The 15,578-nt window shown below is 50.9% G+C and overlaps 1 protein-coding gene across 7 annotated transcripts in view; it reads left to right on the plus strand.

Annotated features, from left to right (window-relative positions):
* Positions 1-1,378: 1,378 nt before the first annotated feature.
* LOC144719131 (Friend leukemia integration 1 transcription factor-like) overlaps positions 1,379-15,578 on the plus strand; it is a 46,994-nt gene continuing 32,794 nt past the window's right edge. For 2 of the 7 annotated variants that reach the window (XM_078594988.1, XM_078594989.1), the window contains exon 1: positions 1,379-1,596. In XM_078594988.1, the coding sequence (XP_078451114.1) occupies positions 1,525-1,596 (72 nt within the window). In that variant the 5' untranslated portion in view covers positions 1,379-1,524. Of the gene's footprint in view, positions 1,597-2,794; positions 2,996-3,098; positions 3,235-3,272; positions 3,794-7,717; positions 7,949-9,669; positions 10,225-15,578 lie in introns of those variants that run through there. The other 5 variants (XM_078594990.1, XM_078594996.1, XM_078594993.1 and 2 more) reach the window with 5 other exon arrangements.

The raw sequence follows: 15,578 nt of genomic DNA on the forward strand, positions 1-15,578 counted from the left end.
AATGTAGCTCGGAGGAAGATGCCCAGAGGACGAGACACAGTTCCACGGCCTTCCGCAAACACTCTCACTCACACTCGCCCGGGCTTCGAACGCACCCGCCTCTGGCAACGTTGCAAGTGGCTAACATGCCAGATAGACATGTGGTCCATGGGCTTCTCCTAGGTCGACTCAACCTCAAATGAGTAATTATCCAACGGCGGCCGGGCATGGTTCAGGCCACCCACCTCCTCGTGTGCCGTGCCAGCCTTCATAGGTGCTCCCTCACAGCACTTGCCCCCAACAGTTTGGTAAGGCTATATAGGGGGATCTTTGTTTTCTTGTTGTTATTGGGGTGTATTTGCATATACACATGTGTGTATTGAGTGCGTGGCTGAGCGTCTCGGCACCACAAGTGACCGCTCTTCGATCGCTACTGCAACTACCACGGCGACTGCTTCCATGAACTTCGCGGCATTGATTCTTGACCCTCCCGGTTCGAGGACTCGGACACCCACGGTTCCGTTCTCGCCCGCACCGTTTCGAACCACTCAACAATTAGTCTCGCCTCTTCTTCTTCTTCCCTCGCAGCGTTCGAATTTTTAATTCACCTCCCATCGTCTCTCTCCACCCCGGCCCCCCCCCCCCCCAAGTTCGTGTAACTGACCGTTGCTCGACTCCAAATAACGCACGAACTCTTATCTGTAACCACTATAATAAGTGCTGATTGTTGCTGGTCTCTTGGCGGGTTTGGCCTTTGGGCCCTGTGCTCAGCAAACGTGATATTACAAAAAAAAACACTTCCTTGACACGTTTCCACAAACAACGTAGCGGCGTTGATAGTGTATGTGTGTGTTTTAAAAATAAAAAAAATTCGTTACGGTTAGGGGCACACGCGTTACACGAACCTGTGCATACGCCTCGCAATGACTCGCTGCTCACATTTAACCCGTTAACTCCTGCTACATTCAATATTGGGCGGATTGTCCGATGTACAATGGGATGGAGCGCGTCCTCGAGCACCTCCAGTGGTGGAGATGGAACGGCGAGGTGAGTCCATTGCAGGCGCTTGGTGGAGGACTTGTTACAAACATCGCTGGACGGTGATCGTGAGAGGTGGCGGAGGCGGCGCGACGGCGGGAGAGGGAGGAGGCCTTCATCCAGCAGTGGATTGACCATGGCTGCTGGTGAATAACACGTCGTGATAGTCAAGCAGGGGTGTACGCGTGCTAACGACTCCTAGTGGAACGACCGTGGCGTCGCTTTATAATACCAAAGAGGAACGACACGTAGATTATATATAACACGGCTTACAAGCGAGAGAGAGAGACATCAAGATTGCGCGCCAGCCTGTCACGTATCACAACTCCGACGCGTGCCCGCTTCGCGAGGATTCATCCGCGACGCGTTTGGGACGATCGCAAAACGAAAGGCGGAGGAGCTCTCTCGCTGCATCGACACTCGCTATGGTGGTGGCAGCGTAGCCGTACGGCGAAGCGTGGCGTTCCAGACGTCTGCAGTGTGCGTGGGGTGCGGCATGTAAAAACAATGACGGCTGATTCTTCGTGGCAGGCGTTCGCACCGAGACTTCTTCATGAGCGCGCCGGCTCAGCTGGAGAGGTACGGGCAATGTGTCGACACGCGTGTCCGTGTTCACCTAGCCTGGCACAAGCGCCGCGGTGACGTCACTGCCACTTGGCGGCGAGCTGAGGTTGTTATTGTTGTGTGTAGGTACGTGCATGCGTAGGTGTACGTGTCGGTAGGTACGTGCGTGCGTAGGTGTACGTGTGTAGGTAAGTGCGTAAGTGTAAGTGTGTGTGTGTAAGTACGCGCGTAAGTGTACGTGTGTGTAGGTAGGTGCGCACGTAAGTGTACGTGTGCGTAGCTACGTGCGTAAGTGTACGTGTGCGTAGCTACGTGCGTACGTGTAGGTGTTTAGGTGCGTGCGTAAGTGTACGTGTGTGTGTGTAAGTGCGTGCGTAAGTGTACGTGTGCGTAGCTACGTGCGTAAGTGTAGTTGCGTAGGTGCGTGCGTAAGTGTACGTGTGTGTGTGTAAGTACGCGCGTAAGTGTACGTGTGTGTAGGTAGGTGCGTGCGTAAGTGTACGCGTGTGTGTAAGTACGCGCGTAAGTGTACTTGTGTGTGTAGGTACATACGTGCATGTGTGCGTGCGTAGTTGTATTGTGTGTGTGTGTTCCTAGCGACTAATGCTACATCGCACGCACGAACATCCACAATGCGGAGTGTCCCGTGCGAGGGCAGCTGCTGCGTCTTCGAACTGCCGCGAATTCTAAGACTCAGCCACTCAGCCACTCAGCCGTGGAAGCGTGGCTGCTCTCGCTCTCGAAGCAGGCGAGGAGGGGGGCCCGCCAGTGAGTGAGTTGTGCGTGAGTTCGTGAGTGCGTGGGTTGGATACGGCGCGGGCCCCCTGTCGCGCCCTTCGCGTTTAATGATGTTTTCTGTTATTCTTAAGTTCTGTTCTTGCGTTGCTCTGATTGAGGCGAAGAAAGAGAACGAGAGAGAGAGCGAGCAGACTAAAAAAAAATGCACCCAGCACCACTGGTGTCTGCACTTTTAAGGGCTGTTTTTTTGATGGCGCTTAAGCCTCCACCGGCTGTTCGCGAGAGATAGCGACGTACGAACAATATCGATGAATTAGCATTGTTTTGGCGCGTCTTATCTCGCCGCACCAAATATCCTGTTACACGAAGGAAAAAAAAATGTGCGCCCGGCTTCGACCAATAGGAAATGGGCTTCCTCCCGGGCGCGTGACTTCACTTCCCAAAATTAGCTAAATTTCATCCGGTTAAAGTTTTCTGTGTGGAACAATTTCACAGCAATTAAGCCATGTCGGCGTCACGCGGACTCTCCTGGTGAGAGCGAGAGAGAGAGAGAGCGGGGGGGGCTTCTTCACTCTCGGCCGCCCAGGAGTAGGAGCTACCGAGGAGGGGGAATTCACTTTTTTTTGTTTGCGCGTGTGCGCGCGCGCGCGGGGGAGTCATGGACGGGACCATAAAGGTAATCGGCTGCGGGGACGTGAGTGAATAGCGCGCACACGGAGCAGAGGCGCGCGTAAATCGAGAGTGAGCGAGAGTGAGCGAGCGCGCGAGAGAGAGAGAGTGCGAGCGAGGAGGGGAGGAAACGAGAGCGAGTTAAGGGGCGCGCTGCGCTTTTTGCAAGGGGCGCGTTTAGTGCGGCGGTTTGAGCGACTGGCGCTGGCCGCGAACTGCAAAAACTCCCGTGGTGGATTGCAAACGGTAACCGATTTCCTTCTCTTCCTTTTCTTGCGCTGGATTTCCTTTTTCCATCCTGTTTTTTTTCTTCTCTTTCACACCCCCCCCCCCTTGCTCTCCACACGCCACCACCCCTCTTTAAACTGGAGGTGGTTATGAGAAACCCGAGGCTTTCGCAAAGGGGGCACAACAGCTCCCAAGCGCGGTCAGTCCGCTCGTTTCGACTCGTGTTAGAGTTAACGGTGACCGGCAAACAAGCGGGGTTTTTGCCTAGACTCCTGCTTCTATTGCCTGTTTTTATTTAGTTTTTTTAGACGGGTGTAAAAGCCTCTCTAAGTCTGTGCCCATGGGGGTGCACTCAATATCGCTCTCGTTGTACACGTGAGCATCTCTCTATCTATCGCCTTTTTTTTCGTTAGTTCTCCGTGCGTGGATGGGATTACAAACCTTGTCGGGGAGATGTAGCTCGTTCACGGTGACAGTATACATTCTAGACTGTAACGCGACGAGCGACGCTGGGCAGTGATGACTGCGGCGACGTTCCGTGGAAACTGTATCGACGTACGAAAATGATGTATACGCGGTAAGTGGAAATATTTGTTTTATATATATAAACATATATATGTTTCGCGCTGTTTTAATTCACGTTGTAGTATGCGCTATAGTGCAGCGAGCGGTGGTGCAGTGGTTGGCGCGTTGTGCTCTACACTCGGCGACCCGAGTTCGATTGCCTATCTCGCGGAAAGCATTAGCAACGAGTACTACCTAAATCCGGCCCGACCAGCGTGGTGAAGTATGGCCCAAACGATTCCCATTGGTCGACAATACGGCTTGGGGAAGGAAGCCTTCATCCAGCATTTCCAAAGGCGCTGTAAATGATAACAAGTCTAACGACTCTGATGTTATTTCCTGGTTAATACGAGCGCTGTGCTCGCATGTTGATTTGATTCGGCGTACGTGACCGTGTCCTGCACTTTCAAAATCTTCGTTTAGACCGGAGGAGGAATCCGATGATGAGCTACAGAGCTCATCTTTTTCACAGACGTCCAAGCATTACAGCAGCCGCGCCCCTCCACCTCGGAGGAGCCGCTACGTGGCCTGAGCCCGAGGCACGGGAGATGCGACGGTTTTGGATGAGTTAGATTCCCGTTCAAGCCGATGTTCTCTGACCGCAACGGGCTCGGCAGAAGAGGTCGCGAATTCAATCGCAATGCCCCTGACCTCGTGTTCCGCTCGCAGTCAGTTGAGTACACGGCGTTGCGTGTGCCCGTTGGTAAATGTCTTGGAATTCAACCGACTTGATTTTATATATATATGTATAAAAAAAAATTACGTAGTTTTATTTGAGAGAGATGACAAAAAAATACTCCACCCCTGCAGGAATGGGCAAACGCATACCGAGTTAGACCAAAGTTGTGACCGATGTCGATCTTACATTTGTGAAATGTGTTTAAAGAGACGATAGTTAGATACGCAGCGGCGGCAAAGTCCTGCGCGGTTGTAACGTGAAAGTCGAAACGCGCTTGTATATAAACGTGGCATTGTCGCGGGCCATTCAGCCAGCAAGATTAAAGCTCAGCGCGACCGTGTAGTTCGTTCATATTTGCGAGTTTGGCAGTTGTCGAGCGCAATAACGCGATCCGCTAAAGCCGCGTTGCTTTCTTTGCTGCAGCAACAACAACAACAAAATCGACAACAACAACACGCGAACTCTTGAAAGTATTACATCTGCCTCGGGAATATGTCAAAGAGAGAGGCGGCTGTTTTGAATGAGCGGACAAGCGCGTGCGCAGGCGCGAGAGAGAGGGGGGGGGTAGAGTTTGATTGATTAGCGTTTGGTGGTTTCCCATCAGGTGGTTTATCAGCAGCATGCAGCTATTTCCTGCGCGAGTAATCTGATTTCCTGCAAGAAAGTTTCCTCTCGGTCCGCACGCCTCGGAGGAGCGAGGGCGCGCATGGCCAAGGGGCAAGTCACAGTCCTTCCGCTCCGCGGGACCAGAGACTCGAGCCCCTTCAATCTCACACCCCCCCCCCGTTCCCCCCCCCCCCCAGTAAGGACCCCACCCCACCACCCCCCAGTTGACCCCCCCCCCCATCTTCATCTCATCTCTCTCCTGACCCCCCCTCGCCCCAGCCAGCCCCTCCCGTCTCTCGACCCCCCACCTTATACTCATGCCCTTCTCCCCCCCCCCCATTCTCAAACCCCCTCCATCTCCCCCCCCCCTTCATACTCATCTCCCTCCTTACCCTCTCCCCCCTCTCGCTCCAGCCAGCCCCCACCTCTCTCCTGGCCCCCACCACTGGTACCCAATTCACCGCACCACCCCTCCCTTGCTAGGACCCCCTCCCCCCCCATGTCCCATCCCTCAACTAACCCCCCCCTCCCCAACCTCCTCTGCTCCCCCACCTTAACCTCATCCCTCAAAAGACGACCCGTTCCCCCTCTAGCCCGCTTGGCGATGTCACCCACAGGGTGGTGGCCTTTGAAGCGATGTGGCCAAGTTCGACTCTCGGTCTGAGTGCTGCACCCCTTAAGGCCGGAGACTGGCCAGGGGTTGGCCGGTTTGGCGCTGTGCATCGTGGGTGGGGCATTTGCATCTCGTTAATGAGTAGTTAAACGAGAAAATATGATATTTGTGAATTTAATCATCCATTACTTCGTGTGTCAAGATTACATCCGTGTTACTGTATATCTAATCCATTGCGTACGTGTCTCCAGGATATGCCTAACCTGAGTTAAATTGCCAGATTTATTTCGTCTCATCCACACGCTGTGGTCAACCACCACACTGCAGGTGACAGCCCTTTCTCCTTCTTCTCGTTCTGCCGTTTTCCCTCGCACCGCTCCCAGTTTGAAATAAAATCCCTCTCATCATCTTGTCCCCCCCCCTCCCCCCCGATACAGGTTCTTTATGAATTCGCTCAATTCGAGAAACGTATTCACAACGCATCACAACTGTTATCCTCTAACACCGTCAATAATGCTGTTCATTGCCGGTCGCTTGGCGTTTTGGGGCACTTGGCTTTGTGTTTAGAAAACTGTGATTTAAACGACGTCAAAACGTCGCAGTATATATTTAGCAAACGATGTCACCGTCAACACGTTTTTGACCGCCTGTGGAGCTTGAATATACAACGGTCTTAAATATATATATACACAAATAAGACAAAGTTTCCGCGTATAGCCAGCCACGCGGACGGGCCAGGCGCGTGTTGTTAGTGAGCAGCTATTAAGGTCAGAACGGCGCAATAAGGGGCGGTAAGGCTAGCATCACGCCGGGTCGCTTTTGACGAACATAACTTATAGTCATAGACAGTAAATATAGACAATGATATCGACACAAAACAGATACAAATATTCCGCGTATAACCTGTAGGGTAAAGAACTGTTAGCCGGCACCTATGCAGAGCCGGCACGGCACACGAGGGGGTGGGTGGGTGGCCAGCACTAAGCCCTGCCGCCTTTGTATCCAAAGCGGCGGTGTTTACGCACCGAACCAGCTACTGATTTTAGGCTGAATCGACCTAGGGGAGGCCCTTGCAGACAGACACGCACACACGGGGTAAATGGTGTGCGAGTATTAGGCGTTGTAACGTCAGCCCGTGTAACACGGACGCCACGGTGGCGAGATGTTAACCACCACGCCTGGTATACAGGAGGTTGTGGGTTCGATCCCAATCCTGATGCCTGTATATTTGGAGTTTGCGTGTCTCTCTCCCCGTGGTCACGTGCTTTTTTTCTCTCCGTGTCGTCCGGGTTTTCCTCTCCACATTTTACAAACGTGTGTTCATTGTATTGGCGACTAAAAAAAATCAACATCATCCACTTTGTTGAGCTATCAATTGTGGCCAGGACGCTTCTGAAAAAAAAGAGCTATACAGCTCAGTGAGCCTTAGCCGGGTAAAATAAAAAAGTAGTTTAGTTTTTGATATATACATTACTGCGCTTCGATGCGGCAAGCGAATTGCGCGCCTCCCCAAACTCCCCGACTATACCCTTACCACTCGCAATGGAGTGATCGTGACCGAGACACATCTGGGGAAAACAGCGGCATTTTCTTGAACGAACTTGATTCTGCTGATGAGACCAATGAGATCGAAACTGGTCCAGGAGTTTGCCTGGCCTAAGCACACGCTGCTGGATAATATTTGGTCTGGAAAGCCAATGTACTATGAAGAAGAGAAATTGCCCGAAACGTCGCCTAGTGTACATATATATTTATTTTCCCGCCCTTTAAAGGCCAGTGTTATTGACGACTGTGTTAAAAAGGAAAGTTAACCAATAGACAGATTGACTAAAGCAATATTTATTTAGTTGTTTCACTTACCCGTCGTGACTGTACTGAGTTCCGCTCATATTCACGTTTACCAACACTTTCTGACTCAACCAGATGTATAGGACACGTGATGTGCCTCCAACCTCCCACCCCCCCACAAATAGAACCCCCGTGGTTGTGCAATAGCTAAAGCGTTGACAAACACGTGGCGCTGTGCAGCACACGAGGGTCTTGTGCCGCGTACAGGGGACGGCACGATAGCCGTCGCGACACGGACTCGACGCTACGGCGACCCACGCGTCTATGCCAGCCCCGCCGTCTCGCTCCCTGTGGTCTCGCCACGTACGTGGCAATAAGAGGCTGTACTGGTTAGCAGCACGCTGGAATTACGACCCACAGAGGTGGCAGGCTCGACCCCATCGCCCCCCCCCACCCCCCCGGCGCGTTAATTGAAACCATGGGTAAGTTTCTTCAATTCTTCCGTCTCCTCTTGTCTGTCCACTCAGTAGTATAGACACGAGTTTAACCACCAGCAGCAGCAGCAGCACAGTTAGTCGACTGGCATAGTCGCGTGTGTACTGTGGCAAAGTGTCGGCTTCTCCCAACGATGCCAACAGTACCCTGCTGGTCAGCGTGGAAGTGTGGGCCACAAATACCCTCCGGGAAAGAGAGAGAGCCTCTTTAATGCTCCTTCTTGTGGAGAGGCATCTTCCGCCAGCAGTGCCGTGAGCGGAGCAATTGCAGCGCTGCGCCTTCGCCGTTTGATGGCTCTGTCTTGAAATGAGAATGAGTGAAACTCGCGATCACGCAATAACAACGGGGACTGGTTGTGCGTAACGAGGTTCGAGATGAGGCTGACGGTTCATAACTTTAAAAAAAAATGTGGATTGTATTTGATTATTATATTTGCTATGAGAGTGTGTTTTCATTTCCAGATGAGGCCACGTTTTCATTGATTCATTATAACGTGCATGTGTTTGTCCAGTGGGCGATTCATGGTCGCCTTCTGTCGTCTTATGGTGTTCTGCAGTACAGCAGACGTATTGTAAGGCAGCAGCGAGGGAGATATTGACACGAAGCACGGCACGCGTGTTAAAAGTGTATTTGTAGGTGAGGTCATCGAGGATGAAAGTCGGACTGGGGTAGAAAACCCCAAGACATTTGCAGTTATTGCATCGCAATAATGCAATTATGATGCTTTAATCCGCGAAATACAAAACATACACAACGATGGGCTTTAAAGGAGTAGGAGGAGAAGGCGTACTTAATGCGTCCGCATCCCACGGCGATTGTTCGCATGAAAAACGATACACGCATTATGGGACCGTGGGGACTCGGGCAGAATTTTATATATTTTGATACAAAATCAGCAAGTTGGAGAGACTTCCTTTGTATTGAACGAGACGCGTGAAAATATGGAAAAGTATTCAGTCAGTCCGGCATAGGAGAGGGGAAGGTCTCAACCCTGGACTTAAACCGAGGCTGCACGTTGTTGCATGTACGGAACCTCTGTCAATCCACTGCTGATGTGAAGGCTTACCTGCACACCGCACGTGGCTAATGGGAGTTATTTTGACCATACTTCACCACGCTGTGCGGTGCGGGTGGTAGAAGATGGAGGAGCACCGGAACGGGTCACATCGCACTCGCCGCTGATGTTTGTTAGCCGTAGACATGACTCAAACTCAGGTCGCCGGAATTAAAGTTGCAATGTGTCAACCACTGCGCCACCATTGTGTGTGTATATACATAGTGTATTGTGGGGAGCAGTGGCGTAATGGTTAGCGCACTCTACGAAGCCGGCGACCTGAGTTCGAATCTAGCTCTCGGTCAACGGCGGTGGCGAATGTTTGATCCGGTCCTGGGCCTCCCCTAGGTCGACTCGGCCTTAAATGTGTACCTGGTGCGGTTTGTAGGAAACATCAGCGCTGGGGCGACAAACTGTACCGTGCGTGATGTTGACCACTCATCCCTCATCCTCGTCGGAGTACCGGCCTTCATAGGTGCTCCCGCACAGCACTTGCCCCAACAGTCTATTAAAGGCTGTACGGAGAAAGTTTAAATGTGTATATATTTGTGTATATATAGTAGTGTACTATGTCTACACGATAATTTACCGTAGCCATGTCGTTGTTGTTTTTTTTTTATAATTGAACAAAACAACACTAACACCCGTTATCCCGAATCCGAAACCCAGCCCTTCGAATTCCCACTGAATGGTGCGGCGTTGTGCAGCAACAGTAGCAAGTGGTGGGTAACAGCAGCAGCAGCAGCATCGTCGGGACAACGGCAGCTTCTGCATTTTAAGGCCACGGCCGTGAAACAGAGAGAGAGAGAGAAAAAAACCCACACAGACCTTCCTCTAATCACCGAGCTGATCGAAACGCCAAAATAGGCTTCCTTATCTTGCTAGCTGCAGCTTTAAGAGTGCTCGCTCGCTCGAGAGAGAGAGCGAGAGAGAGAGAGACCAGCCAGGCAAGACAACAACCCACGCGTGCAGAAGAACCTCGCAGAGCGAACGGACATTCGCCCCAGAGGGCCACCGTTTCAGAGCGGCGCGTCGCAACCGCCGGACGGGGCCGCTTCAACAGCGGCGGTGGCGTCGGAGGAGGAGGAGGTGGTGGCGGGCAGAGACGGGGAAGGATTTGTGCGGAACTTCGCCACGCATACTCGCAGAGAGCAGCAGCAGCAGCGTTTGGCTCAGTTGCTTCCTATCGACTAACGGGTCCACCCCAATGTAAGTAACTATATAGGTGCTGTGATGGACGCAGAACGTTATGTGCTAAGAGGAGCAGAGGCAATGAGATGTGTCTATCGTTGTCGCGTCTGCGCTGCCTTGCCCATGCGTCTTTGTCCATGGATGTGCGTGTATGTATGCAGCATTTACGTGTGTCTGTTTCTTCGAATCGACGAGGTCGAGTCAGCCTTAAATGAGTGCCCCGGTGCGAGGGTGTAAACATTGGCACTGGGGAGGCGTATGCAGCCTGGCGTGGTGCAGGCCACCCCACGCCTTCGTGTGCCGTGTCGGTCTTAATGGGTGCTCGCTCGTAGCACGTACCCCAACAGTCTGTTCAGGCTATCCTGGGGGATCTTTGTGTGTGTGTGTGCCTCATGTATTACTAATGCGGCGAGGCGTGAGTGCTGACCACAGCATCCCCACGCCGCTCGCGCCTTGACAGGTGCTCGCTAACAGCACTTGCCCCCAATAATCTGTACGGCTATAGGGGAGGGAACGCGGGGGGTGGGGATGGAGGAGGGAGACATTGCGGTTGTCTTTGTAATATTTGAGCGGGGAGGGTGCTGTGGTTTATTCAAACGAGAAGAAAAATGTTGTCGGTAAACCTCGGACGCCCAATGGGGTATACACAAAACAACAACATCTTTGGTTGCGCAATTTGGTGGAGTAAGTGAGAGCGAGTTGGGGTTGCGAAGTTAGGAAGCCACTGGAGCCATTAGGAAGCCGCTGGGAGATATGCACTTTTAAATTTAGATTGAAAACTCATTTATTTATAATTGCTTTTTTGTGTTTAGTGTTGTCGTCCTTCCCCCGCATCTCCGATTAGAACAGTTGGCTACGTAGGCTGCAAACTAGGTTCAACATGCACATGTATATGAGTATGGGTCTCTATGGGTCTCTGTGGTACTATTTGAGCCTCTGAATTTCTGTGGGATCGCTATGGGTCTCTTCCTTCCGATATTAGAAAGCCACTGGAGCTATGGTGCACTTTTAAACCTAGATTGAAAACGAATTTTGCCTACGTACGGTGCGAAAGAAGTTCAACATACGGACACACATACACGTTGGAGGGTGAAACGTTGCGTGGAGGCGGTGGGCTTACGTCTTGGGGTGCAGTCTGGTTGCGTTGCGCGCGTGTGGTTCGTGTGACCGTACATAGTCCACTCTTGTTCTTAATTACCGGGGAACCATCGTTTTGTACCCAGTGCCAGATTATCCTGGTAGCACAAGTGCTATGGGCCCCGCACTTTCAAGGGCCCCGCGCTAAACGCTTTCAAGCTATCAATTCCGGTTCAGTGATTCTGCACTTGCTCTATTACTATAGTACTATACTGCCTTCAACTTTTGTGAACGACCAGGTGTTTAAGTATAGCGATTTGTCGTATTATCTGGCTGTATATAAAATGAAAAAATACAATTACTTGACTATGCAAGTTAAAAATTGTTTTTTTATGTGTTTTTTATTAAGGGCCCCTTTATAGCGTATGCTACAGGCTCCACACTAGCTTACTCCAGCACTGTTTGTACCTCTCAGGGGACTAATGCTGACCTCACCTCTTTGCGTCGCTCTTACGCTGCGTTGTTGTTGTTCTAGATGGCCGAGTTGTGTACGAATGTGACATGTTTCTATTATTTATATATGAAATGCGTATTGCTGTACAGTATGCGTATAACACAATAACACGTTTCTGTCAATCCACTGCTGGATTTAAAACCCCAGACGGCGTGTCGATCCCGCGGAATTCGTTTGGTTAAACTTCACCACGCTGGTTAGAGCCGGCTGGTGAAAGGGGAGAGGAAGTTGGGGTCAGCAAACAAGAACTCGTACGGATATCACCCGCCAATAACATATAACCGTGGCCAGGAATCGAACCTCTCGGCTCAGCGGGTTCTTAAGACCACCACTGCGCCACTGCTCCGCTGAAGATTATTCATGAGTCCGCGGTTAGCCTCTGTCGGTCTCCGAAGAGACGCGATCTCACAGCGAGTTGCTGCGTCGTTAGCGGTGGATGGAGTGGGCCACGCTTTAACACGACTCTGAAAAAGAAAACAGCCACTATTTTTACGATGCCATTAACGTGGCGCGTAACCACCCCCCCCTCCCCCCCGTATTACCCGTAAGAGCGCACACACACACGTGGTGAAAATGCGGCCTGGAGGATTTCACGCGGTCCACCGCCATCCGCACCGCGTCCGGAGCCACGCAAAAGCAAAAAAAAAATTAAAGGTTAACGGGTTGGGCCACCGTCAAGTTACCGCGCAGTGCGCACTGCCCGGGCAGGCACGGGCTGGAGCGGTGGCGAGTCAGTGGCGAGTCTAAACGCGCTGCTGCAAAGCCCCCCCTGAGTTCGATTCTCGGTCGGGGCCAACACGAGCAGGGGGGGAGTGAATGTGTCCAGCGGTACAATCTATCACCCCCCCTCTCTCCCACCACCACCTCCCTATTCACCAATTCGTGGTGAAGTATGGGCAGGCAACCTCCGTGATGGACACGGAGTTCAGGTCGCCTCCTCAATCCAGCAGCGGGTTGGCATTTATTGGTCAATAATAATCGTTACTGCGAAGTTGCGTCCCTTATCACCACACAACCTAAGTAGGTGCGCCCTATCGGCATGGGAGCCCGATGGCAAGCCTAACACCACAATGCTGGTGTCATTTCGAATTTCGCGTAGATACACACACGGGCGTAGACTTATAACGGTCCACGACAGTGCCACGCCAGTGTCTTTGTTGTCGTCGATTTGTGTTCACATCTCTGGCCTTCTCTGTACTCTGAAGAGGGGCCGTTTCCCGAAACGTCGCCCCGTTATGAACTGCTCCGACGGACGTTGTGAGTTGTTCAGTGAAGCCACAGCCAATGGAATTGGCGCTATTTGTCGTGACGTTTCACACCAGGCGAAAGTAGTTGATTGCAAAGTAGAATATTTCATGTTTTAGTCCCTTAATATAAATCGTACTGATCAACAATCACTACGCCGTCCTTTAAAAGAACATCACGTGTGTACATCTCACTGTCTCACAATAAACTCTCATCTTCGTGAAGAAGGCTCTTCGACCGAAAGGTCGAGACTGTATTCTTCCTCCCAGCGACTGAAACCAGATCCCATGTTAATTGCGTTTCTCATCTTGTTACTTAATTTAATTGAAACTAAACGTCGGGCAGCAGTAGATTAATATAAATTATAAAAATCATCATCAGAATAAATAAGAGCAATTATATATCCCAGGAAAGCTGCATTGAATCTCAATACTGTTTTTTTGTCGGGAGAGTACTGCAGTTGGAATGTCTGACCAATTGCAATTAATTAAAAGTGCTTTGGCACGTGCCCTGAAGGCATTCATTATAGACGCAACACAAAGACCTGGTGTGAAATGGCGTGCCACTTCATTCAATATGTATGCTGACTGTTATCAATTCCAAACACACGCGCGTGTGTGTGTACACGTATCTACTGTAATGTGTTGGGGGGACGGGGCGGTCTTTTGTGGCTGCGTTGAGCCACAACGAAAACTTTAATTTGAAACGATTTCTCGCGCGCCCACACTTCTCTCTCTGACACTTCTCGGCCTTCGTGCCCGATGCATCACCAGACAATGCGGCTGTCTCCAGCAGCGTTCTTCGCTACATTTTCATTGGGAGAGATGGGTGGTGGGGGGGCACTTTCGACGATAAGACATCATCAATGTGAGGGGCCGCCACACCATTTGAAACCATTGGGGAATTTGACAGCGGCACGATGATGATGATGGGGGGTGTTTTCACCTTTTGTGTATTGTCGGGGGGACCCGCCCGTCAGGGGCCGCACTAAAGGCCACCACGGGCCGCCAGTGGCCACCTCGGGCCTCGCAATGAAGAGCACGGGGCGAACAAGGCGGCACTTGTCAACCCCGTTTACTTGCGCGCGACACGGCCTGCCTCCGGATACCTCCAGGCCAACCGATACACACAAGAATGGGGCTCAAATTGAAAACAACAAGAATGGGGCCTCTCTTTGTGCGAGTTGGTGATGCACACGTTGTGTTTGGCTGGGGTTGGAGCGATGGTGTTAGCCGGTTGAACCCCGGCGACTCGAGTTCGATTCCCGCTCACGACCAACACCAGTGACGATTTTCTGAACAGGTCCTGGGCCTCCCCGAGGAAGACTCGGTGTGTAAACGTCGCCACTGGGGAGACAAAGGCGGTCGGGCGTGGTGCTGGCCATCCCCCCCACCCCCTTGTGTGTCGTGCCTGCCTTCAAAGGTGCACGCTAACAGCACTTGCCCCAACAGTCTGTTAATGCTATTCGGATGAATCGTTGTCTTTGCAGTGGTTAGCGCCACTGGTTAAAGCACTAAGCGATAAATGCACCCAACCTAAGTTCGATTCCAGGCCACTGCTCTCAGCGTTAGGTGGCGAGTGATAACATCTCAAATGAACCGGCCCTGTCACCCAGCCACTTGTACCCACACCGACCAGTGTGTGGTGAAGTATGGTCAAGGAGGCCTTCATCCAGCAGTGGATTGACATTTCCCTTACGACTGTTGTACGTAGCGAATTCTACAACGTTATTCGGTACGTTCACATGCACCCTCAAGCGTAACCCCTCCACCCTTACCCCAAACGATTCCGTTCATAATGAGGCTTAGCTACACGTACATTAATCTGTCAGCTAATTGAAACATCTTTCAATTATTATGGAATAAGCTTACGGCTGTGAACCGTTTTTTTTTCTTTAGCGTATGCATGCCAAGCGTGTATATAATTGTGTGTATATTAACATAATCTACAAGGTTTGTAACGAATACCATTGAGTCTTCAGGCTGACCATCAAACCCCGGTGTTTACAATCGCTCATTTGATAGCTCGGTGTAAATAATCTTCTTGCAAGGGGGATGGATGGATGGTCGTGGTGGATCTGCTACACCGAGGCTGAAAGCAGCAAAAGCAAGCGGCGCTGTCAAAACGAGAGATCCAAATAAGTAATATTTAAAAATACTTTTAAAAAAACACGCTTTAATGAAATGTACCGTTCTAGTAATGGCAGAACTCCACGACTCCAGGAAGTGGCCCCGAAGTTTGCCATAACGTAAGTGACTGTGGTGATTGATAGCCAACGTGAGTTGAGCGTGGACAATTAGACCAAAGCCGAAACATAACATATATAAAAGAATGTGTAAAAATATGTATTGTTTAATAATATAATATAGTATTGTCATCAGTATGACATAAGTATACCAAGTTTGCAGTCGATACCACATTGGGAAGTAGGTAATAATTGAGTTACAATATTTGAGGATACAACAACAACAGTCAGAGTGAGTTAAATAAAAGCGTATGAATAGATAGTTTAAAATTGGTAAAAAATAATTATGAT

Source organism: Lampetra planeri, chromosome 5, assembly GCF_965212315.1.
Source record: "Lampetra planeri chromosome 5, kcLamPlan1.2.h2, whole genome shotgun sequence".
In the NCBI taxonomy this organism is placed as follows: Eukaryota; Metazoa; Chordata; class Hyperoartia; order Petromyzontiformes; family Petromyzontidae; genus Lampetra; species Lampetra planeri.